Source organism: Etheostoma spectabile, chromosome 19 (genome assembly GCF_008692095.1).
Source record: "Etheostoma spectabile isolate EspeVRDwgs_2016 chromosome 19, UIUC_Espe_1.0, whole genome shotgun sequence".
Lineage (NCBI taxonomy): Eukaryota > Metazoa > Chordata > Actinopteri > Perciformes > Percidae > Etheostoma > Etheostoma spectabile.
Window position 1 is genome coordinate 4419752 of NC_045751.1, and position 24640 is coordinate 4444391.

Sequence of the window (24640 nt, forward strand, 5' to 3'; positions counted from 1 at the left end):
CTTATGCAAGCCACTGTGTGTTGACATTTATACTGCTGCCATCTATCTCTGGTTTAGCATGAATGGTGATGCATTTTCAGCTTGGCTGCTATGCATTTAGAGTTTGAAATGGGTTTGAAAGGCAAAATGTGGCAATGCTTATGAGACATGACAATGCAACAAGGCTAATGAGCAAAGGAAAATTCCAATACATCACTGAGGAGCACATTCAGCCTAGGACTCTTGTAAATGATACATACATTATACATATACAAGCCACACAGCGGTTTTATGATATTGCTCTTACTGAGGAAGGTGAAAATACGCCATTTCTGCTGTAGAGGTAATGTTTCCACAAACATAAGTTATGTATGTATAAATGAAACACCCGGTAATCAGTTTTAAATTAAAAATTATTTTTTTGGGTGCTGCTGTAGCTGCGTGGGGCTACAGGACGGATGGCCTCTGCTGCTTTCACACACATATACGCAGTGTTGTCCCTTTGGAATGGTGTGCAGCAGAAGGCAGAAATACCCAAAAGTGCAACTAATTGACAATGCTGATTCCAACTAACACGGTTGCCAATTTATTGAGTAAATTGTTTACTAGTTGGTTCAACTAGTAATTTCTAAGGCTGTGGTCAGTGTTGTGTTTGACTCCATTATTTCTACTGTTTTGTCTACCCTTGTTTAGTGATATACAAGTGTTTGTTTTTTCCTGGTGTTTTGAGTCAGATTATCTTTTTCAACTGTACAGGCCTAAATAGATGTAGCAGAGCAGGTTAAAGGTGCAACGAAGCAGACATCTGACCCCAAGTAAAAGTTTTCGGTGCTGAAACGTGCTTGAGCCCCTCCGCCAGATAGGCCAAAACTATCTTTATTTGCACAGCATTATGCTGCTCGCTGATCCTGAATAAAGCTTGCTGGCCTTTGCAGCTGAACCCAGCGGCCCTACTCGTTCTGATGACATAGTTAATCTCCCTCATGTGTGGGTTGAAAAGCACGGTGCAGATGCTGCTCAAAAGCAGCAGAGAAAAGGTCAATGCTCCTGGCCTCCTTGAAATTTATTTGGGTCAGCATACTCCTTGTGCAGTGTGCATACTGTAAAGCTTCAGCTTCACAGTGTTTATTAGCATTGACCTGCTGTTCACCCACCTACTGCAGCAGTACCACAGAGACTGGTTGATGGAATCAGGGCTGTAATATGTAATACCAAAAAGGAAAACATTGATACTGAAGTGTTATTGTATGGACTTGTTAAAATGTTATTTATTATAAGTAACATGCAACTTAAAAGTCTCCTTAGAGAAGTCCTGTGTCATCAGTTTCCAATAAAGCCTTCTCATTTTCTCTTACTCCTACAGCCTCATTACAGTAAAAGAGTTGAAAAATCTGAAGGCTTTTATTTAAGTGTAACAGGGGCAACCCGGGTCTTGGTCAGCACTTCTTATACCCAGCTCTACTTACCATCGTCATATGCCCACTGGCTGCACGCAGTCTTTTCCAAAGTGGAAAAATCATAAATACAAGAGACAAAGCAGCTCCTCTTTAGTGGTGCATCATATCCTGTAAACAGTGTTACACAAGGTCTATGTACATATGGGGAATAGAAAGGGAAAATCAACATTTCCTTATTAGGTTACACGCATATTACTGAAGGCAACCATTCAACAGTTTTTGTCTAACGCCACCACATGGATAATTCTAGTATAGCAGCCTAGGCAGCCATGTGTGTGTCTGCCTCTGCTTCTGCCTGTGTGATTCCCAGATCTGTAACCAGCAGTGACTCATGTTTTTTTGTAATAAAATTTATAAAGATGTAACTGTGTATGTGACAGGTTTATCCATGGCGGTGCGTCATGATTTTCTGTATTCGGGTCTCTCTGGGTTTAATGGAGCTCTGGGCTGCATGACTGTTGGAGGACTCTACTTCACCTTCAGCTGGAGGACCCACCTCTTTGCCATCGCCAGTGGTGACACACAGACACACATGCACACACTATTGCGCTATCTATTGTGCCTAATGACAGTGTTAGTGATCTTACATATGATGATGTTGAATTTGATTATCATATTTTGTGTTGTTCATCCCTCTTTTGCATTTGTTCTTTTAGTTTTTTGTCCCACTAGCCCTCAAGAACTTTTACATTACACAAATCCTGTATCAAATCCTGTTTTGTTCAGGATTTGTGTGGTATTACTCTTGGTAATGACATGTTGTAATTTATAGTTGTCACACATTTGCAAAACAGCATGCTTTTTCCCTCAAGAATAATAGAGAAGCATTGCAAAGAATGCTCACTACCAAGGTCAACAAAAACAAGAACCACATTTGTATCTAACTTCTGCTTTAAATGCTTCAACCTAACGTTTTCATGAATATTAAAACGAGCAGATTTAGGAATAAATCCCAATCTTTTTGCTCTTCTCATTATTCTTGTCATTCGGTACTCTGCCACTGGAGGGCGACAGAAACAAACTGCGTTGTAATGCTTTGTCCATGGTGCTTAAACGACACATTGTCTCTGTCCATGGTGCTGAAACACTCTTATGCCACACAGTGCAAATCCAATGAAAAACAATAGGATCATTGCTCAAATTGAAATGGTTTTAAAATCATACAAGCATAATCTTTTAACAAATCATCTTGAACTTTATTGCATTACATATTTTATTTTGAAAACTTTCTGTCTGTCTGTGGACCTAAAGAAGCTCATATTTTTGATCTAAAAAAATGTTGTTCCTAAACAGTGGAATCCATACAGTTGAGATGGGACTCTGACAGTTTTTCCTGCTTGCGTGGAAGGCATTCTGTTTGAGTTTATGTAATTTGTCTGAGCTTTAAATCATGGAAATGACACTTATGGCATCGCTGTTCCTTTAGTAAATCAGTTAATCAATCACATGCTGATGAATTCTTAGGGTAAAGGGTTCCGTAAAAAGGGACATGTGGGCATTAATGACTACAGTCAAAACATGCTTAAACTTAAAATAATTCAATGTAACATATAATAATATTTAGCCTGCTCACTGTACTGTAAAGGGACTGTTTCCATACACATGTCTCCTTACTGTCAATTGTTTGCTTCATGTCCTTTGGTAATTTCTATGCGTCTCTCTGCGACAAGTGGTTGTAATTGGTAAATAATTCTTGTCATTTGTCACTGTAACGTTTGATTTAATTGATGTATTTAGACTGAGCGTTTCTGTCTCCCTTTGCTCTCATTCATAATTACAGACAAACACATTTACAACACATCTGAAATTGCAGCTGAAGCACCATGGACATTAGTGCTGAGCAGTTTGACAGAGAGCTAATCTACTCACATTAGGTAGATTGGTCTTAATTGATAATATTCCAGTCTGTCTCCAATCGGGACCAATTGCAGCCAACCTCTGCACCAGCTACTGTATGTATATGTCAGCAGCCTGGAGGAAAGATACACAGTGAGTGTGTTGAGGATATATTTAGCCTACTATCTTCTCCTCTGCACGCAGCCTTCCTCTCTGCATATGCTGACGTCGCTCTGGGCAATCTCCTGGGAACTGTAAGTACACACACCTCAAGCATTGTGTGTATGAAGCAGCACCACTTGAGAAGCCTTCAACATTTCTTTCCATTTTTTAAGCCTAGGATGAATATATTTTGGTTTCAGATTTAGCTTTAGCAATAGCATGGTTGTAGAACGCTATCGAGCTTCCAATCGGTTGGAACTAGAAATGTACAGTGCACTAAGTCGGCTTACCGGATAAGCGGATGAAGATGGATGGATGGATGGACTAAGTCGGCTGCACTTGTGACCACACTCAACAGTCAAAAGTGTATTGCTATATTATTTCAGCCGAAGAAAAATGTCTGCATGGCAAAACAGCAGGATTTTCAACACTGGTGTTAAATGTGTAATTCAGATTGGTCATTCAAACTGCAGTTTCACATAAAAGGCAGTGGGACTGTTGCATCACAGTGATAAGGATTGGTCCATTTTATTTTGTTGATTATTGCCGAGGCAGATTGCAAAAAATCAAACTGCAGATAAACAGAAGTTACTGTACATGGGGTTATACTTGTCTATTAGTTACCGCAACTTATCTTTTCTACCTACTTCAATATAACAGGAAAGACACTAATGCTAAAACCCTCTAACTCTAACTCAAGTATAGAGGTTGTTCTCACTCAAACTGCCTTAAATCCCTTCACTCTCATATTAAATCTCATTAAAAATGCTCTCCCTCTCTTTTCGTAGGTTGGTCTCCCAGCATGCAGTTGGGCAGCTACTCTGACGGCCACACTGATGTTGCTGATGACCGGCAGTTTAGCAGGGTACCGCATCCCGATTGGTCGAGTCATGGCTCCTGAACACAACCTGTGCTCCCACAGCCAATGGGAAGCTGGGGACACCGCGGACAGGGAGAGCACTGATGTCTAACGCTAGGACACACACACACACACAAGAGTAATGTATCAGTACTTTCTGCGTTAGATACAATACATATATACATATTTATTAAAAACATTTGATAGATTCTTCATAAATACAAAAAAAGTTCATTCAACATTTTGAGGAAGTTTTGTCAACGAGATAGTGATATCCTGTGTTTACACTAAAATGTTGAAAATGTTTGAGGTATCATAGCTGTTATATAAGCCTCTAAATATTAAACCAACCATTTCCATTACATGTGTAACATTTCCAACCAAGTGTTATTCCAGTAAGTAAGAGTTTTACCATGACAGATAAGACATAAAGCCAAAGAAACAGCCAATTTAAAGTCTTTTAATAGACATGAAATCAACAGGTCAGTTCAATCAAATTATTGTCGTCGTTAAAATGACAGTTTAACTGTTAATGTCAACAAACACACACACAGACTGAATTATTTTTAACCCCTTCATTACCCTGCCTAGACAAACTACAAACACAGCACTCCACTGGGACTCATTGTGAAAACAGTTAGTACATGTACTGTATGTCAATGCAGGCAGACGGTGAGACGGTTAGTACACACAGATGACAAGTTATGTGTTTCTGAAATGGACGGAGCGGTCAGCTGCTTAGACCAAGAAGTTAAAGGCAACTGTTGAATCTCGACTTATTCAAATTAAATTCTCTTAAATGAAAAATTAAAGGTGTTCAGTGCTTCATTAGACGTTGTCTTTTTTTCACAGTGCTTCATGTTGCCTGTGTAGATTATTTTTATTTTTATTTCCCGTCATCTATTTTCCCAAACACCCAAACATGTTCACATTCACATACAAACCATATATCCAAGTCTAATGTACAATGAAAAGAATATGAAAAGATGAGCTTTTTTTCATACAGGTGAAGTGACATTCTTTCACAAACAATAACGTCTTATAAAATGTTTCATTACATCATGCATTTCTATCTCAGTGCTTTCAGGATGTTGTTTACACCCTTTTTAGTTCTGGGACTATATTTTTTTGTTATGAACTACCTCACAGACAATGGTGATGAGGTTGGTAAAAAGACAAAAGATACAAAAGTGCCTCTCAGTCTGTGATTGATCGAGCATAATATTAAAAACAGAAAAAAGTAGAAATATAAATACTTGCACAAACAGTATAGCGTCTTTTTAGCAGTATTACAAAAAAAAAATGAACATTCTTAGTTCCATGTACTTTTTTTTTTTTTCAAGATTTGATTGTTGGTGCCGTTGTGCTTCTTTTGTGTGTGTGCACATGTGCGCTAGTATGCGTGTGCGTATGTGTGTGTGTGTGTGTGTTGGAATAAAAGGCAGAATGACACAGCTGTCTTAATTGATATGTTTGAACACCATGTACAGAGTACCCATACATGCACCATAGATACTCACTGGTGATTTTACAATATCTGAAATGAGGGTGAGGTATCTATTATATCCAATTGAACCCGTTCAAAGCTTCAAGTTTGTGTCTGCATGATGGTTTTCGTGCGCAATCTGAAAAATGATTTAAGTTTTTCTGATGAATTGTAGCACGCATTCACTTGTATGTTGTCGTTTTTTCTTTATAGCTATAATGGCTGAGAAAGGTCCAATTTTTAAAAACGTGATTAATGTCGCCATGTTCTAGCATTCCACTGATATTCTAAATGTCTGTGTCAATGTCGGCATACATTTTATCATACTTTGTGAACACCCGCACAATGTTTTGTTTTTCATGCATGTAGACATTCATCAAACTAATCAAGTGTAAACAGTGACGCTGGGCCTGAGTCCACCCTGCTCTCAGCACGCTAGTTATCTAACAGGACAGGAGCTAGAAAACAACGTCCTAACTTTGAAGAAAAAAAGTATTGTTTATGATTGAAGTAGAGGGAGCAGGGCAAAAGATCAACTGTGGCAGCTTAACCGTGGTTGTGTACAGGAGGGAATTATTCAACCTCAACTTAAAGGAACAGTTCAACATTTTGGGTAGTACCATTATTAGCCTTCTTGCCGAGAGTTAGATTAGAAGATCATTATAGCTCTCATGTCTGTACAGTAAATATGAAGCTACACAGAGTGGGTTGGGTCAAAATTATCAGCAGCCCCTGTCACATACAGGAAGAAATTCATTACAACTAATGACAGCCACTTTAACAAAAGGGTACATAGCTGCTGTGATCTACTGCTCTGCTCCCATCTCAAACTATTCTGTCTTGTGACAAAATCTTGTAATCCGTAACCAGGGGTGGAATCCACAAAAGATTAGCACAGCTCTGCTGAAACTTTCAAATCAAAGGGTTTTTTATATTTTGTAAATCCTTTAGAAACCTCTGGCTTTCTGCCCATTACTGCTGCCACACAGACCCAAAGGAATCCAGGATTGAACCTTTAAAAAAGGTTTTCTCTCTTGATGGAGAAAATTCACATCCTGCTTGTTCGCTGAGCTTAGCCTTCGCTATGCAGTATTGAACATACTGTGTTTCTAACATCTGTGTGTGTGCGTGTGTGCGTGCGTGTACTGCATGGTCTGTGGTGTGTAAGTGTGTGTTAATGTTCAGAGTAGCCTTCCCAACACCACTCCCTCTCTGCTCCTGGCTTCTCCTCTGAGGATCTCCAGGAAACCCATTTTTGTCAAGAACTCCAGCCTCTGACGGTCTGTTGGCTGCACCTCGCAGAACACACCCTGAGATCCTGCACACACACACACACACACAAGATGACAACACCAAAACAAATTCCTTGTATGTGTAAAAAAAAAACATACTAGGCAATAATGCTTTTCTAATTCTGATTCTAAAAAAACAATGCACCATACAGAATCTTTTAGTCTGAGGGAGCCTGTTGTAGAATTTTTTTAAATCCAGATTTTTAACATTCAGGATTAATATCAGATCCCCAGCAGGCAGGCAAAAACATATTTTAAAACTACCGAATTTAATGGTGTGAAGATATGTTAAGTGGTATTACGAGAATGCTTTAACCTGCCAAATTTCCTGCTCTTCTGTTTAGCCTTGAGCCGGTGAGCACTAATGCTAATATCAACAAAAGAGTCCTCCAGAGAAGGTTTTTGCACACTGCACAGAGGTATGTGGATATTTCATTTGTACCATATACCTTAATTTTGTCAGAAGTGAGAGTTAATGCTTTTCAGTTTCAGTTGAAAGCAAATAAGGCACACCACACCACACACACACACACACACACACTGATACAATGACTCAACCACACCCTGTCCTTACCGTTGGCCTTAAGTGCAGTGAGGAGGGCAGCGAGCAGGGTGCGGCTGACGCTGATGTCCACCAGCTCTGGCAGGGCGTCCAGTCGCAGCTGAGAGGGGAAGTGATAGATGAGAGAGTCTGGGTACTCTCCCTGGTCCTCCTCCATCAGCTGGATCAAGTCCTACATGGATGAAAAACACAGGGACACACACAATATCATCATAGGTAAAGTCAATTAACTTTGTCCTATTCATCTTAAATGTTTGGACATTTTTATTGTCACTGCTTGTTTTATGGAAGGTTGTGGAGAAGCGTATGCCGTGCATATATATTCCTATGTTGTAGTTTCCAACAGCTGCCACTAGATGTTACTAACGGGCCATATTTGACTGATTGCACCTACACTTTTAAGTTACCCTAGAAACTTAACAACAAAATGACATATAAACAGACAGTATAAAGACTAATAATCATAAATTTTTGATTTCATGTTCAATGCCTTGCAACAGCAAGTCTCTGCCGCATCCGCAGCTTTTATTTTGTAGACATATTCACCTTTGTGAATAGTCTAATGTATTTTCTGTCTGAGATGCTCACAAAACAGAGCTATATGAGGAAGGAAAGTATAAGTAACTAAAACTAATTGCATGCTGTTATGTTCCCATGTCTAATCAAGCAGGAACACATGCCATGCAATCACTTCTACCTTCATACACCTTTGGCTGTGGTGTGAATGTCATCCAAAGTGGGACTCTCAGTGTGCACCATGACGCACAGAGTGGGCAGTTCAGTCCTCCACAGATGTCAGGGACTGACTGTCTCTGTTGCTCACCACCGGCTCTGTTTGGCTCTTTGCCTGAGATCACTCAACTCTTTGTCACGTTGGATAATGCCGGAACCAAGCGCAGTATCTCACTCCATTTTGTGACAAAGATACCGTACTAATGTAAGTGCTATATATTTACAATTGTGTACTTATCATACATAATTAATTATGTCTTATCAATCAAGAGGAAGATTAATTTACTGATTCTTACCTTTACCAAAACTACCACCTATTCTTGCTGTTTACAACTGCATCACTGTTGCACTACAGTACATGCGCCTGGCAACACAAATCTGGTTGCCAGGTCTGTATGTTTATGTTGTGCACTGACGATTCAGACGCTAAGACCCCATAGTGTCCATAGAGTCCACTTGTGGTGTGTGTTAATCTGTATCTGTGTTGTTTTGTGTATGTGTCATTTGCTTTGTTTACCTACTCCCCTGTGTGTTAGTAGTCCGTCACAGAGGGATCCAGATGGTGGAACTGCAGGTACGTTTCAACTTTCATGTGCCTAGTTTCACTTGTGTGTTGGGTGTGTCTGTAACACTCCTGTACCCTTCACAATGACAGAATAGTTACAGTAAGGTTAAAAAAAAGGATGTTTTAATGACTTTCACCTGTGTGTTGGGGTGTGTGTTGCCCCTTTTAGGTGGGTATTTGTCCCTCATGGCAGGCATCCAGCTGGCCTGGCACCGCTTGGCAAAGGAACGCACATCCAAAATGCCCAACACACAGCCACACGCACCCAGCTCATCCTCCAGGATGAAACAGTACTCTGGGCACAACGCTAGGCATGGTCCGAGACATCTATTGAAATGAAAGACATTACTATTTCAAAAATGTGATTATACAGTAGTAATCCAATATGAAAAATGTCCATTGTGGAAATGTTTTTGCAAAGCACAAAATTACTCTCTATCTCTCTCTCTCTCCTCTCTCTCTCTCTTCTCTCTCTCTCTCTCTCTCTCTCTCTCTCTCTCAAACACACACCTGTCTCCGACGATATCTGGGTGAGAAACGCTGGACTCTTGGCCACCCTGAGTCCTCAGGTGGAGTTGGCGCACCATACGATACAACTCCAACTATACACACACACAGACACACACACACACACACACAATGAAAAACTAATTTCATGCTTCATGCCCCAGACTATTACACTGTATGTTTGCCTACAACAGTGTGTAAATGTTAAACTAAAAATGTACAGGTGACTGAATAATCTGGGTCTTTTAAGAGCTCTTTTCTCCATTTAAGGATACTGCTGTGGCACTGTCAGAAAACCTTATAAATCTTTCATGACTTTATCTCACTAAGTCAGAGTGTATGCATCCATTTGATGAGGTGATTGTAACTGTACATCTTCTAAAAATATTTCTTGACTTTCCCTATCTCTAATGCATCTCTTTGACGACTTCTATGATATTCCATGAATAATCCTGGCGTTATGTGTGAAACAATACCATTTGGGAGGGACTTCTCCTACCTTGTCCTTGCTGTGGAAGGGCCTGATGTTATAGAGACGAGTGGTAGGGAAGAGAGGAGGAGGATGAGTGAAGAGATCACTGCTGCTGCCTATTGGTAAAAGCATCTATACACACACACACAGATGTTACGCAGATATAAAACGATTGAACTTCAATGACACATTAATAATTACAAAATACAAACATGCACTCATGCCCAATTAAAAAAACATGAGGATTAATTCACAAAATCTATGTACATGTTGTATAAACACACACCCTACCTGCACCTCCCCAGACACGCCCCCTTTGAACGTCCATGGTTCTGACTCCACTCCCAGTTGGTCTGCCCCTGTGGTCTTCCCACACCCTTCCACAGACAAGAACCAAATGTCAGTCAGATGACATGAAATGCCACTGCAGACGGAAAATGATGTCACAGTTAAATCAGCTTTAAATATTCATGCCAGCATAAAACTGTGCAGTGTTTAACCACATCACAGCTCCTCAAGAGATGTCTGAAATGAACTGCTTTTTCAGTTTTTGTGCTGGTGCCTTAAATAATTGAAGCATAACTGGTGGTTCAGTGAGCTCATCTACGCTAGTGCTGAGAAGTAATGATTAGATGTTGGGTTGTGGAACATTTTCAGACTGAATTCACTTTAGATAGGAATGATTTGTACAGCGGAGGCTACTTGTAGTTACTGTAGTTATTTCAGGCATACAGAATATACAGGCCTACTCACAGTGGAAGCAGTTCCTCCAGGTGGCCAGGGGGGAACTGTCACTCAGCACACGCCCATCTACGTGAGATAGGTGAGTGGGGGGTTAGATTAGAGTATATAGTATGTTATAGTAGATAACAAAGAATAGTTTAGCGTTGCATACTACTTGTTAGTGTTGTAGACAAGTCTTAAGTCCCCACTGTGTGAGTCCAAGTCCTAGTCACCAAAGAAAAGTCTGAATCGAGTCTTAGTCGAGTGATCATTACCTGAGTCAGAGTCGAGTCACGAGTCCATAGAATATGAATATGAGTCCTGGACTCATTCTAGCACAGCATAGATGACGTATGGGCAATATAGTTCAGTATTGTACAGCCCAGTAACTGTATAACAATAGTAACCACACACAGCATATGGAAGTACAATACAGTCAAGCGTCTCTTTAGACTCACCCAGCCAGCATATGAATGCTTTTGCCACCAGAGCCGTGTTCCTCAGGTCCCACACATAAGGGTAAAGGTCATAGAGCACAGCCCTGTTGGCCCCGCTCACCACGCTGCAGTGCAGCTGTGCTATGTCTTCACACAGGGACAGGACCCTGGAGGACCGGCCACGCCACTCATCAATCTGAGAAAACACATAAAAGGTACAAAAACACTCACAATTATGAATCCTGCACTCCACAATTCAAATTTTACCAGCAGGAAATCTACACAAAACACACACTAACCTTTGGAGGCGGTGTCTTCTTGCTGTTGGCGCTGACCATGTGGCAGTTTGCTTTCAGCCAGGTCAGGTCCTGCAGCAGTTTCTGGGCAGACGGGCCATGCTCGTGGGGCAGATAATAAAGACCAACCAGCAGCCGCACCTGGGTCTCACTTAGTAGGTCCTTCCCACCACAGAGCCCCCAACCCTGGGCCTTCTGTCCCCTGCCTGGGGGTGCACTAGGCCTAGATCCTTGAGGTTGGTAATTGGGTTGACTCTTATTCTCCCCCTCTCTTCCCTCCGTCTCCCCCCTGACCTTAGTGGGTGACGATGGGGGTGAACTGGAGTCCAGGGGGAAAACAGGGAGCTTGGCCACGGCAGAGGTTTCTCTGATTGTGGAAGAGCAGTCGGATTTGTCAGTTGTTTTGCAGCGAGTTGTTGGAGCAGAGTAACGCTGGTCTGCTCGTGTGCTCTGTCGACCTGTAATGATAACAAAAAAAAAGTTACGTTACAAATGTAACTCTGTGGTCAAAAGACATTTTGTTGGCAACCTTCCAAATTTGGTCAATAGTTTCGAAATAATGCAGTCAAGATATACATTGATTTCACTGGTCCACTCATTCATGAAAGTGACAGAGTAGGTAAATGGTTTGAGTCCAATCTAATGGCAACACACACACACACACACACACACCACACACACACACAGCACCAAATCCTAGTTTCTTACCTGCTTGTAGTGGTTGGTTGAGTTCCTGCATCCAATCATGTAGTGCAGCAGACAGAGCTCTATCAGGACAGTATTCACACTCCTTATCTAGACCATTAAAACATTGTTATATTATTTATGAGCATGCTAAACTACTCATATTTATTCAGTACAGGAAGACCACTCCCAAGAAAACCACCTCTCCTGTATCTGCAATATGTATACAATACTAGACCAGAAAAGAAGATACACACCTTTCACAGAACACAACTTATCTTGCATTTTCTGCTCTGTTGATAGATAAACTGAACTGAGAAAATATTTTTTGAATCCGAGATTCTACAGGACTAACGCCAAAACCTGACATTTGCAATTGATGTTTGCCAACATACCCAATTGTAATTACAGTATGCAGGAAATACTGCTATATTACATCATATCTCTATTTGTAAAATCATCTGTGGGAATAAAGACATAAAAGGCTTCTTTCTTATCCGTGACTATCAGTGATTTCGCCTGAAATTACAGCTATCGCTGGTAGATGATATGTCGTTATAAAAATTCCATCCACATCGCAGGCTTCAGCCTCCCCTTCATCTCTTTTCTCATCCCCTATTATTAGGGAACTATTTTTATTCTGTGTAACTACAGCTGATAGCTTATTGAGTAACTCTGTCTAACAGATGGAGCTTTAATTCCTACAACTTCATTTATTTGTTAAGTGATATCAGACAAAATTGTGTTAGTTGCCAAGCAACACTGACTTTTCAAACATTTCTCCAGGAAGCAAAGGGACTAACTGTACATGGCTCTGTTCTGGCAGAGCTAATTATAGTTTATTAACTCAGGAAATCTACGGTCTCATCACTGCTACTTCCAACTGCTCAATAATGGTTTCTGCCCCACCCCTTTCCTTCACTGATTACCTCACCTTTTCTTTCCTCTTTTCCAGTTCTGTACCAGCTCGCCAGCGAATGGAGAGGGATGTAATTGGCTTCAAACTCGCAGTTGGGGTTGAGTAACAGGCCTCTTAGGTGGCTTCTCAGCTGAGGCTCTCTACCCTTAAAAGGCCCCAGGAAGAGACGTCTGGAGTCATAGTCATTAGCGTGCAGGTTGTCCCAGATGAGCGGGGAGCGCTGGAGAACAGACTCCACCTCAGCCAGACAGTCTACAGACAGTTTCCTGGAGATGACCTTATTGCCTGTGGGGCCGAGAGTGAAGAAAAAAGGTTGACAAGTGGCCTAAAGCTTTGAGAAACACACACTACATTAAATTTACTCTTGTTATTGTTTTTTATTTATTTAACCTTTATTTATCCAGGTAAACTGTTTGAGAACCAATTCTCATTTACAAACATGACCTGGCCAAGACAAAGTTTGTAACAAAGTTGTAACAAAGACAAAGTCAAATGGAAGTCCAGATAAACTGAAAACGGAACAAAAGAAAGGAGATAAATCAGCAGCTCCTGCAGAAAAGAAGCTGCTTGTTTGTCTGCGGCAGCAGGAGGGCACAGCTACATTAAGGTGACACTCCGGAAATGATAAATGATACATCTGAGAATTCCCCGTGACCGCAGGTTTTCATTCAGCTTAACATATTTGAAAACTTGGAGGAACACAGAGAAACTGGGACTGGTTATACTGGGACAGAGAGGCTGAGTGGACTGGTTATACTGGGACAGAGAGGCTGAGTGGACTGGTTATACTGGGACAGAGAGGCTTGGTTTATACTGGGACAGAGAGGCTGAGTGGCCTGGTTATACTGGGACAGAGAGGCTGAGTGGACTGGTTATACTGGACAGAGAGGCTGAGTGGACTGGTTATACTGGGACAGAGAGGCTGAGTGGACTGGTTATACTGGGACAGAGAGGCTGAGTGGCCTGGTTATACTGGACAGAGAGGCTGAGTGGACTGGTTATACTGGGACAGAGAGGCTGATGGACTGGTTATACTGGGACAGAGAGGCTGAGTGGACTGGTTATACTGGGACAGAGAGGCTGAGTGGACTGGTTATACTGGGACAGAGAGGCTGAGTGGCCTGGTTATACTGGGACAGAGAGGCTGATTGGACTGGTTATACTGGGACAGAGAGGCTGAGTGGACTGGTTATACTGGGACAGAGAGGCTGAGTGGACTGGTTATACTGGGACAGAGAGGCTGAGTGGACTGGTTATACTGGGACAGAGAGGCTGAGTGGACTGGTTATATTATGCTGAGAAGTTGAACCTGGAGCAGATTGTGGAGGACTTTGCCGTGCACAAGACTCAACAGAATGACATTTAGACAGGTGAGTACAACAAACCCACTGAACTCACTCTCCACATGAGAACAACCACTGTGTTGCCTAGCAACGTAGTTGTGTGCATGTGCTACTACAAACTGCAGTCTCTCCTTTGCGTATAAGAGTGTTTGGGTTGGTGTTTGTGGCTGCATCTGCTGTGGAGTTCATACATTTCGGTGTTGTTGCCTCGGTGGTGTTTTATTCTGCTGTTGATTCTATAATAAGTGTCAGACTATTTCATTTAACTGGCTTGCACCTGCAGTGGTGTCTATAGACTTTATATGTTCTCTGTCTTTTTTGTTAAGTTGTCCCGGTTTTGCCTCTGTTCTGAAGCTACGCTGAGAAAGGCGATTGCATAGGCTTTTTATTATTGATATCGTATGCACAGGCTGCAAAGTGACGCCGAGGGAAATGGAATTGTTGGTTTGGACATCAGGGCTTGTGTTGCTAATGTAGTACTCTTTCTCTCTCTGGAAAGTTGGAAAGCCGACCCAAGTAAAAAACAGACGTAAAATCTGTAGCTCGCACTGTAACATTACCAAAAAAAATAAAGACAAGCAACGAAATAACTGAAAGAGAGTAGGCGATGTGTGTAGATGCTTGCTTTCCACTTCCCTTCTATGTGGTGTGGGTGGATGTGCATCTAAATCTTTTTTCTCAGTCTTTGGAGGAGGTTGTGTGTGGAGTTATGCCTGCACCTATTTGCATATCATTTGCATTTGCCAGTGTTTGCTGTGATTAGCCAACAGACGGCAGGCCAACTAATGAGGCAAAAAAACAAAAAACAAGAAACTGACTCTGGTTTATATCTGCAGGAATACAGCCACATAACACCGTTTAAATATGTGATTTCTATCAATTATACTTTGTTAAATCAACTAGTTTATCAATAATAGATGTATGTAAACATGCCTGTGTCTCACCTGTCCATATCACTGCTATGTTGGGGAGCAGGTCCTCTCCAACAGTCTGCAGGTAGGGAGACTTTGATACACTCGGAGAACACAGAGAACCACAGTACTCTACAGGGAGAGAGAAACGGGTATATTTCATCCGCAGGAAAAATAAAAAAAGTCAGATTTAATAACCACAAACATTCCAATTTAACTCTTGCACTCCTACCTGTAGGGCAAAATAAGAAGACAGCTGGTTCCCCCAAGAACCGATAGATCTCATTGGTTACAGTGACCTGAGCATGGGCGAATGAAGAAAAGGCCTCGCTGTCAGCCTGACACATGGAGTGATCGATGTCATCAAACAGAATGGCAAATGCCTGGCAACCCAGGTCTGATACCTGGAGAGAGAGGAGAGGCTATGTGTCAGAGAGGAAAAAGAAATTCCTGTGTAGAGCTGCAATAATTCCAAATTTGACTTTACAATTTATTGTCTCTTTCAGTCACACAGTTTTGAATGAATCCCTAAGTACACAGCCTATGAAGTAAACCGCGCCTTTTCATTATAACAAAACATTGTATTTTTTTCTTAAGTGAACATAAAACTTACCAGGGAGTTCTTGCCCGAGCATAATTTCTATTTGCCCAGCGAGTCACTCTGGCTATGAGTAATGGTGCTCATTACCCAGGCAGGCCCTTGGAGCCGAGCTGGACGACAGCGCTACGACGTCGAAGTCCCGAATCAGTCAGTAAACATTGGTCGTAGTGTTATCCAGTTGCACCCAGTGATATTTTCAATTGCATGCTTGGTGCTGCCCCTCGAGTTGGGCCATTTTCCCAACTCATAGCCAGACCCTCAATCTTTTGGATTTGGGTCTGGATTTCCAGGCTACATAAAACTGACAATTACCATCAACAGTCCTAGCCCTTAGGACCTTAGCTACTTTCAACAATTAATTATGGTTAAACAAAAAAAAGATGTAATAATTTTTACAGGCCTTTTTCTGTGTAGTATTCCTTATCTTATTGTGTCACATACCTGTCTCAGTTTGCGTTTGAGAAGTGTCAGGTCACAGGAAGAGGAGAAGACAATGTCCTGGCCAGGAGACAGGGCGTAAACAAACTTCAGGCCTCTCGACTGGGCCTCCTTGATGAGAGTACGCAGCTGACCTGAGAGACGATGATTACAGATGTCTGAGAATGCTAAACATCACCAGACTCTTTCTGATCTGATCTCAACACCACACAGTCTTCTAGGGTACTAGAAATAATATAATGGGCAACATAACAACTGTTGATGCCTTTAGGATGGTTTAAAAAAATAAAAAATAATATTGACCCTTGTTTGAAGACAAGTGTCCTAGGGCCGTTGAAACCAGTAAGCCTCTAGCAGTGCAGTCTGCTTACAATTTCTTAGAGTTAGTAAGACTCGGATGCACATATTGGTGGCTATATGTTTGAAGACAGATAGTCAGATGAAGGGATGAATGGGATGTTCTTACCCTCCTCTTCATGAGAGTAGACTTCTCTCCACAACAGCCTGTGTTTCAGGTCATCTTTTGGGCCGTACAGGTAGGTGTTCAACCCCCAACTTTGCATCCTGGCACAAAAAAGTCAAGGACAGAGGAGGCATGGGGAGAGAGAATGTAACCAAAGTGCTTCAGAGTTTTAGTCATTTCATTGCTAAATCTGTGAATTAAAAAAGGAAGAGGAAGAAAATTATTTTTTTCAACGATCACCTTCAACAGTTTTAACAACTTCAGATCTGTTTTATTTATTTTACAGTGAGAGGATCTGTTGATAAAGCTTTATAGAGTGCGAGGACTTTGAAATTCTTTATATGCTGCAAATCACTTTTCAAAAACGTTGAAAATATAATGTATTAAATTGTTCAACTGTACATATTGTATCCATCATTTCCACAATTTTAATGAATGTACTGTTGGAGCCGTGGAGAGAGAGACGAGGATAGGAGAGAGGGGGGGAAAAATACCCAGAAAAACAACAAGCAGCAAGAAAATAGATCCGCTGTATCGACCGTGGGGCTCCATGGCCGCCTCACTTATAGGAAATGATCTCCTGAATTATAAATAGAGCATAGTACTAGGAGTGAAACAATAGCTGAATCACACAAAACATGAATTTTGCTCTCGTTCACTCTTTCTCCCTCTTTCTCCCTCTCTCTCTGGACAGGGACCAGCTCTCATCATCCTTGCCATTTGTGGGTGGACTATGTCCTCTCTCTCTCTCCCTGCTTCATTTCCTGGACAGATGGAATGTTAGTCGCCTCCACAAGGCTGCAACCGACCTCCATTAAAACACACAATCAAATACACACGTGCTGCATACACACACTTTCATACTGTTCAAACATTCACAGCCCTAACCTGCCAAACTTGCATGTAGGAATTTTGCCTGCACCCAACACTCAAAACAAGCTGATCTATAAATAAACCTAAAAACCCCACACACGTCCAATTCATCCTCTTAGTAAAGCATGTATCACCTGAACATCAATAGCGCTTTAGGGACACATTATAGTAACTTGGTCATGATTGTTTTCAAAATATCATATATTGAGTTTACCGTAACATGTAAAGGAACAGAAACTATACTGATGTGGTCCCAGGAAAGAAGAGAGCAGGGGGGACAACTTGTCTCCGGGGATGTAGTCAGCTGTTACTATTGGCTGTTGAACCACAAAACTGTGTCACAGATCCCAACAGGGATTTATGTCGCTTCACTCGTTTGTAAAAATCAGTGTGTCATCAACAATTAATAGGCTCCCTACTAACTACATGTTAAATACATGGGGCAATATGAATTTACATAACAAGGGAATGCCACATCCTTCTTTTGAGCACCAAATCATATTCATATATTCACATTAACACACTGTTGCCCCATTATCAACGTGTTTATGTTTTAATTTTCAGCAATTGGTCTAAAATGGCCCTGTGTGTTTTCATACTTGGGAATGATTATTAGTATTCTACTGTAGTTCACTGTCATGGAATCCCTGCGAGCTGATTGGAACCCAAAGAGCTCGTCTCTTTGGGAGCTGATTAAAACTGTTGTGGCAGTCTCAGTAAAGGCGCTGCCTTGGTTTTGTTTAGTCACGATTCAAAGAGACTTGGCTCATGACCCTGCTGACCTGATTTAGATTACTGTCTCATACTGCATAGAACATTTGATTATCTTGGATGCTGATTTTATCTGCTTTAAATGGCTTTTTTCCCCCATAAGTTCTATGTTGGGCTTTGCAGAAGACATGCTGTTTTAGCACTTCCCTGGTGTCGCTCTACACAAAGAGAAAGCTGAGCAGCTCCCTGGTGTGAAAGTCTCTGCATGGAAAAAATGATGTTGCTAAATAAAGAGCCACGGGTAGAGCAAAATCTCCCCTCTATAAAGGCTACAAGGACACATAGATTCTGTATTAGGATTATATAAATATACTGATTCCAGTTTAAGAAAATGTGTTTATTAGGCAAGGCAAGGCAGCTTTATTTGTATAGCACATTTCAGCAACAGGGCAATTCAAAGTGCTTTACACAAAATCATTAAAACAGATAAAACACAAGTACAAACAGTTAAAAGTCATAAGCATTAAAAATCAATAAGACACATGAATAGACAGTTAAAAACAAAATAGAAACATTAGGACACATAAAACACAAGAATAAAAGTTACAGTGCAGCATAAGAAAGAAATGAGCATATTTAAAGAAAGGCAGCATCAAAAAGAAAGGTCTTCAGCCTTGATTTAAAAGAACTGAGAGTAGCAGCGGATCTACAGGTTTCTGGGAGTTTATTCCAGATATGAGGAGCATAGAAACTGAAAGCTGCTTCACCCTGTTTAGTTCTGACTCTGGGGACAGAAAGTAGACCTGTCCCAGATGACCTGAGAGGTCTGGGGGGGTCATAGTGTAGTAGCAGATCAGAAATGTATTTTGGACCTAAACCGTTAAGGGATTTATAAACTAGCAAGAGTACTTTGAAATCAATTATTTGAGACACAGGAAGCCAGTGTAAAGACTTCAGAACTGGAGTGATGTGATCCAGTCTCTTGGTCTTAGTGAGGACTCGAGCAGCAGCGTTCTGAATCAGCTGCAGCTGTCTGATTGATTTTTTAGGGAGACCTGTAAAGACCCCGTTACAGTAGTCAAGTCTACTGAAGATGAAAGCATGGACCAGTTTTTCCAAGTCCTGTTGACACATAAGTCCTTTAACCCTTGATATGTTCTTTAGGTGATAGTAGGCTGACTTTGTAATTGTCTTAATGTGGCTGTTAAAGTTCAGGTCTGAGTCCATGACTACACCAAGATTTCTGGCTTTGTCTGTTGTTTTTAACATTGTTGTTTGAAGCTGAGCGCAGACTTTTAATTGTTCCTCTCTTTTTCCAAAAACAACTACCTCAGTTTTTCCTTCATTTAATTTCAGAAAGTTCTGGCACATCCAGTCGTTAATGTGTTTGATGCAGTTAGTCAGTTTTTGTATTTGACTATAGTCCCCTGGCGATAAGGTTATGTAAATTTGTGTGTCATCCGCATAACTATGGTAACTTATTTTGTTTTTCTCCATAATGTGAGCCAGTGGAAGCATGTAGATGTTAAACAGAAGAGGCCCCAGAATGGAGCCTTGCGGAACTCCGCACGTCATATTTGTACGCTCAGATGTATAATTACCTATTGACACAAAGTAATCCCTATTCTTTAGGTAGGATTCAAACCAGTTTAGTACTAAGCCAGAAAGTCCTACCCAGTTTTCCAATCGGTCTAGTAATATGTCATGGTCGACCGTGTCAAATGCAGCACTGAGATCAAGTAATACTAAGACTGAAATTTTGCCACTATCTGTGTTAAGGTGGATGTCATTAAAGACTTTGACAAGAGCCGTTTCAGTGCTGTGGTGTGGCGATGAAACGCAGTCCCGGTCATCAGATGACTGTCCAGCGTCTTGCAGCAGAGGAGCAAATCTGTTATCCAGTTGCACACCAGGTTGTTGGGGGGGCATTTTGTTGCTTATTTTCCATTTTGCAGCTGTCCACGGCTGTGTCCTACTAGGTAGAGGGGTTGAAGAGGCGCTCTGCCCGGAAGATAATGCAGGCCAGCCGGTCATATCACAAATCTCAGGGCGCTGTGCCCTGCCCGTTAGTCGTCCTCCCATTTCCCAGGAGAATGATTTACTCTTAGGCTTCGCACCACAAGAGTTCCAGGGAGGACTGCCACTTGTTGATTTGTTACCCGTTCTACAGCCCTCCTGTTTCTTTGTAGCTTTGTTGGTGCTAATTAGCCGTGTGTTAGCATGCTTTTGTCCATTGTTATGGGTCCATGGTAAAGTGGTGTCATTTCCACAAGATCCGTTAACTTCCACGTTTACTTCTAGAAGGTAAACCTTGGTTTCCAGAAGTGCAATCTTCTGAAGGAGTTTGTAGTAGTCATCCACGGAGAAAGGAGGCATCTTGCTGCTAATTAGCTTTAGCTACAGTCACTGTAGGACAGGCTTGAGCTATTGGTAGGCCACACTCCCGCAGGAAAATGTTAAGATATGGCAATAGCCTACTGTGTCTACAAAAAATGTATAGTCCAGTTATTTATAAGTATCCAAGAGCCGCTGCTCATAGTTTCTCTCAGAGGAAAAGCAAGATTATCAGCAAAAATATGCAAGCAGAGGCAGGAGCAAGCAGCAAAAGCGTCTGCACTGTAAGAAGCAGGAAGCAAGATTCATTCATTCATCCTTCTTTGTAAGGCAGCTTAGTATGCCAGGGGTTTCTCACATATAAATACATTTACTATACATTTTATTGTGGAGTTCCATGGTCATCATAACTTTAAGAGGCCTTTCACCACTAAGTTTAACATTCTGGAGGAAAATATTTTGACTTTAGGATGCACGTTAACAAGTCTAGAGCTACAGCTGAGGCTGTACCTTATGGGAATTTTGACTTAGAAATAGAAATCATAGATGTATACTTTTAGAGCTGATAATGGCACTAGATGCAATGGTAAAGGATCACCAAAGTGATTACAATTCATCCCCAAATGAAACCTTATGTTGAGGAAAAGTCACTGCTAAACACTGCTAACATGGCTGAAATCATATCTATGGAGCAAAAGGATCCCATCTTTGATCCTCTTTCTCCGTCCACCGTAACCAAATGCAGTATCTTCCCCCTCCCTCTCCCCCTGCTGTCATCCATGGCTGAGCCTCAGTACTGAGGATGAGCCTGCCCTTTGCTATGGAGTCATTCTGCATCAGTGATTTTCTCTCAAGTCTGCCTGGCACTGATATAGAAGCCTGCAACTGGATCAAGCCCAAAGGCATCAGGTCAGTAGCTTCTGAGCTTACGTGAAGAACCACACCCCCCCCGACCAGGTTAATTAGACGTATGGGCACCTGTGCTCACAGACCGTACAGTGCATGCAGGTTTGGAGACACCAGGTTCATTCCAGTTTACAAGCTGCTTTAAAGAATGCTTACAGACGTACCATTGGAAGAGAACCTTCCTCTGATCCATAGTCCATGGCCTCCCGTAGAAACCTGCAGAGGGGAAAAAATGAAACACGTCTCACTTTATCTTTGCTGCAAATGTTATTTTTTGCCACATTTTTTTCTTTTCTTTTTTCAGATTATTTGTTGGGGCATTTGAGGCCTTTATTTTCATAGTACAGAGGAAGACATGAAAGGGGAGAGAGAGGTGAGAGAGAGAGAGAGGGGAATGACACGCAGCGAAGGCCACAAGTCGAGGAGTAAACCTCTATATATGTGCGCCTGCTCTACCAACTGAGCTAACTCACACACTTTTTATATTCAAACATGCATACTGTAGCATATATCATAAAATGAGGTTACATGGCTGTACTTTTTTTTGATTCAAGCTCTGTAGCAATTAATCACAAACTGGACAGTTCTCGGCTACTGAACACAGCTCCAGTACTGAATGTATGCACGCTCTTCCAGTGCTCGCTTGGTCACATCCCCCTGTGTATGGCAGAGGCATTAATTATCTCCAGCTACACCCGCCATCACATTTTCTATTTTTAGAAATGGGAGCATCTCCAGTGTCCCTCGTTTTATTTTTTTTTATAAGGAATAAGTCTGCAACACGCGTGTATGTGTGAGTGCATGCGTGCGTGCGTGTGAGTGTGAGTGCGTGCGTGCGTGTATACAGTAAGTGGGTCATAGTGAGTAGTAAATCTGATCCACTAACAGCTAACTATCCAGACTGCTTTCTCCTGCATGCATGTTGGGAGTGTGTATTTTGGTGTGCACGTGCACTGTGTACTGTGCATCTGTGTACGTGTGTGTGTCCTGCACAGTGCTCCCCCCTAAACCAGACCTAATTACTAACTCTATTGGATGCCACCACAAGGGATTGAGAAACACACCAGGGGTTCCAGGGGTTCCAAGGATTAGTAATAAGGTGTGTGTGTGTGTGTGTGTGTGTGTGTGTGTGTGTGTGTGTTTGCAATATTGCAATATAACTTTCCACAATAAACACATCCCAAAGGGCTGTGAAACCAGATTATCTAAAACTCATTGAGCTGGAAAGTTGAGATGGGTAACAAGCAGACCAGTGCTGAAAAAAATTTATTAAAACAAATAAATGCTTCAACAATTTTAATAATATATTTAAAAAAATGAGAAACACTTGCTTGTTCCACCTTCTTAAATATGAAGATTTGCTGCTTTTCTCTGTGTTTTTTTTGTCACTGAATTACACATGGGGGTTTGGACTGGCGGTGGTTTTTCACTATTGGTTAACATTTCATAGACTTAATTGATTGATAGTTTAGCGATGTAAAACAGACCTTAATTTAAAAAGATGACATATTTCCTCTTCATTTTACCAGCATATTGATCTGTTCTCCCCACTGCCAACAGTGATGACAAGGCACCATTATGTCTACTTGTGATTACATGAAATTATGTAATCATCTCCATAATAACTCGACACAATGCAGCGTGGGTTCATGACTGTGCAACTGTAAAAAGTAACAACTGTTAGCATTGACTCATCAGTTTAAATTGTGCAGTCTTTTGATGACTCAGAGATTCAGAAGTTTTGTCATTGGCATAACCTGTAGCGTCATTGTGGCTATCCCCTCCTGTTTTTGTATATCCAGTATTCCCACCATTTCCATCATCATCAATACTTTTGATTGGCTTTTTTTTTTATTGAGGCCCTTAGATTTTCATCATCCTTTGTTGGTAGTGTTCTTCCTAACATCATCTGTCACAGCAGCTCCACCATCATCATGACTAATATCATCACAACAAATCATCACAGTCTCCAGTCATCATTATCATAATTACCTTCTCAATCCTCATCTTCACCTTCACCATCATTGTCAATATCAAATGTCATCATCTCAGTTACCACTGGCCTTTATCCTTACAGATAGATACCTTGGGCTGCAGCCTTGGAACCACCAGACATTCCTGAATCCTTTACACCGCCTGCTCTTTGATCTTCACTTCAAGCCTGGCTGATCACCACCACATCATCTCATAAAGACCTGTACAACCTACGTAGGCTACGTCAGTGTTCATACACATATTACCACTCCCGCGCCCCCCTTCACCTGCAGTAGCTTGAGTGACAAAACAATGCATAGATATAGGTCAAACGGTGATCTATTCAAAATCGTCTCACCTAGGGGGAAAAAATCACATGATCTGACAGGACAGATACGAAAACGGCCGATCTTACTGTACCTTCCACCACCCCACAAAGAAACTGCTTCTTCTCTTCCATCCTGTCCTCAGCCTCCCTCCGTTTCCAGTCGGGCCCTTATGATCGAGGGAGGACGAGATGCTCTCCCCGTCTGTTAGCTTAGACACCGGGGATATTCTTCATACTTCTCCTCGATCTGCCTCTACCTCCTCCTCTCCCCTTCTCTACTGTCTACAACGCCGTTACGCTGGTGCTGCGTTCAGGTGCTCAGCGGAAGCTCCTGCTTTCTACAACTTTTACTGTATGATCATGAAAGAAAAGAACCATTTTAATAACAAAAGTGATAGTAAAAAGAGAAGTCGTTTTTGGTGATTGAGTTTATTCAGCTAAATTTGAATCGAGATGAGCCTATTCTACTTTATTCGGTAGTGATAGATATACACTAATAACTAATGACTACAGCTACAACAAAAGCAGAATGAAACATTAAAAGTATGCTAAAATAAAGAAACAACACAGAGCAAAGACCCTTAGTCTAAATTACGAAGTCAATTATACTCTAATAGTGATACTAATTTTTCATTTGATTTGTTATACTTAATGCTTAAATACTAATGTAAGCTGTTTGTGCAATGGGATTTAAATGGCAGACATTTTGACATGACAAGAAAACCTCGGGTGTAGGTAGCACCGTTGATGATAAGGGCTGTATTCCATTTAGGTGAGTTACTTCCACGGC

The 24640-nt window shown here is 41.4% G+C and overlaps 2 protein-coding genes and 1 long non-coding RNA gene across 5 annotated transcripts in view; 2 read left to right on the forward strand and 1 right to left on the reverse strand.

Annotated features, from left to right (window-relative positions):
* The window catches only part of si:dkey-183c6.7 (urea transporter 1), a 30932-nt gene extending 26513 nt beyond the window's left edge, over positions 1-4419 (forward strand). For both annotated transcript variants that reach the window (XM_032544176.1, XM_032544175.1), the window contains 3 exons: positions 1817-1951; positions 3477-3526; positions 4223-4419. In XM_032544176.1, coding sequence (XP_032400067.1) covers positions 1817-1951; positions 3477-3526; positions 4223-4405 — 368 coding nt within the window. In that variant the 3' untranslated portion in view covers positions 4406-4419. The remainder of the gene's footprint in view (positions 1-1816; positions 1952-3476; positions 3527-4222) is intronic.
* A 319-nt stretch (positions 4420-4738) lies between these two features.
* Positions 4739-24185, reverse strand: si:dkey-183c6.8 (protein O-GlcNAcase). 2 transcript variants are annotated; one of them, XM_032544173.1, is made up of 17 exons: positions 23943-24185; positions 21713-21764; positions 16728-16825; positions 16265-16395; positions 15455-15626; positions 15256-15354; positions 12984-13253; positions 12074-12160; positions 11369-11823; positions 11091-11265; positions 10663-10719; positions 10201-10286; positions 9937-10041; positions 9441-9532; positions 9068-9257; positions 7646-7805; positions 4739-7097 (listed from the first exon to the last, which is right to left on the reverse strand). In XM_032544173.1, the coding sequence occupies exons 1-17, from the start codon at positions 23980-23982 to the stop codon at positions 6961-6963; spliced, it is 2406 nt and encodes an 801-aa protein (XP_032400064.1). In that variant the 5' UTR covers positions 23983-24185; the 3' UTR covers positions 4739-6960. The 2 variants fall into 2 exon arrangements, with proteins under 2 accessions (XP_032400064.1, XP_032400065.1); XM_032544174.1 differs by lacking the exon at positions 23943-24185 and adding an exon at positions 23541-23878.
* LOC116707045 (uncharacterized) lies at positions 7332-13077 on the forward strand. Its single transcript, XR_004336394.1, has 6 exons — positions 7332-7490; positions 8301-8570; positions 8905-8939; positions 9100-9291; positions 10060-10061; positions 13005-13077. It is a non-coding gene; the product is annotated as an uncharacterized LOC116707045 (long non-coding RNA).
* Positions 24186-24640: the final 455 nt, after the last annotated feature.

What these genes read in the sequence shown, in the direction of transcription:
- si:dkey-183c6.8 (XM_032544173.1), bottom strand. Translation starts at nt 23,982, where the DNA reads ATGGAAGAGAAGAAGCAGTTTCTTTGTGGGGTGGTGGAAG. An exon ending in AGAAGACACCGCCTCCAAAG is followed by an intron (nt 11,266 to 11,368) that starts GTTAGTGTGTGT and finishes GTGTTTTCTCAG; the next exon opens with ATTGATGAGTGGCGTGGCCG. An exon ending in CCAGATATCGTCGGAGACAG is followed by an intron (nt 9,258 to 9,440) that starts GTGTGTGTTTGA and finishes TCATTTCAATAG; the next exon opens with ATGTCTCGGACCATGCCTAG.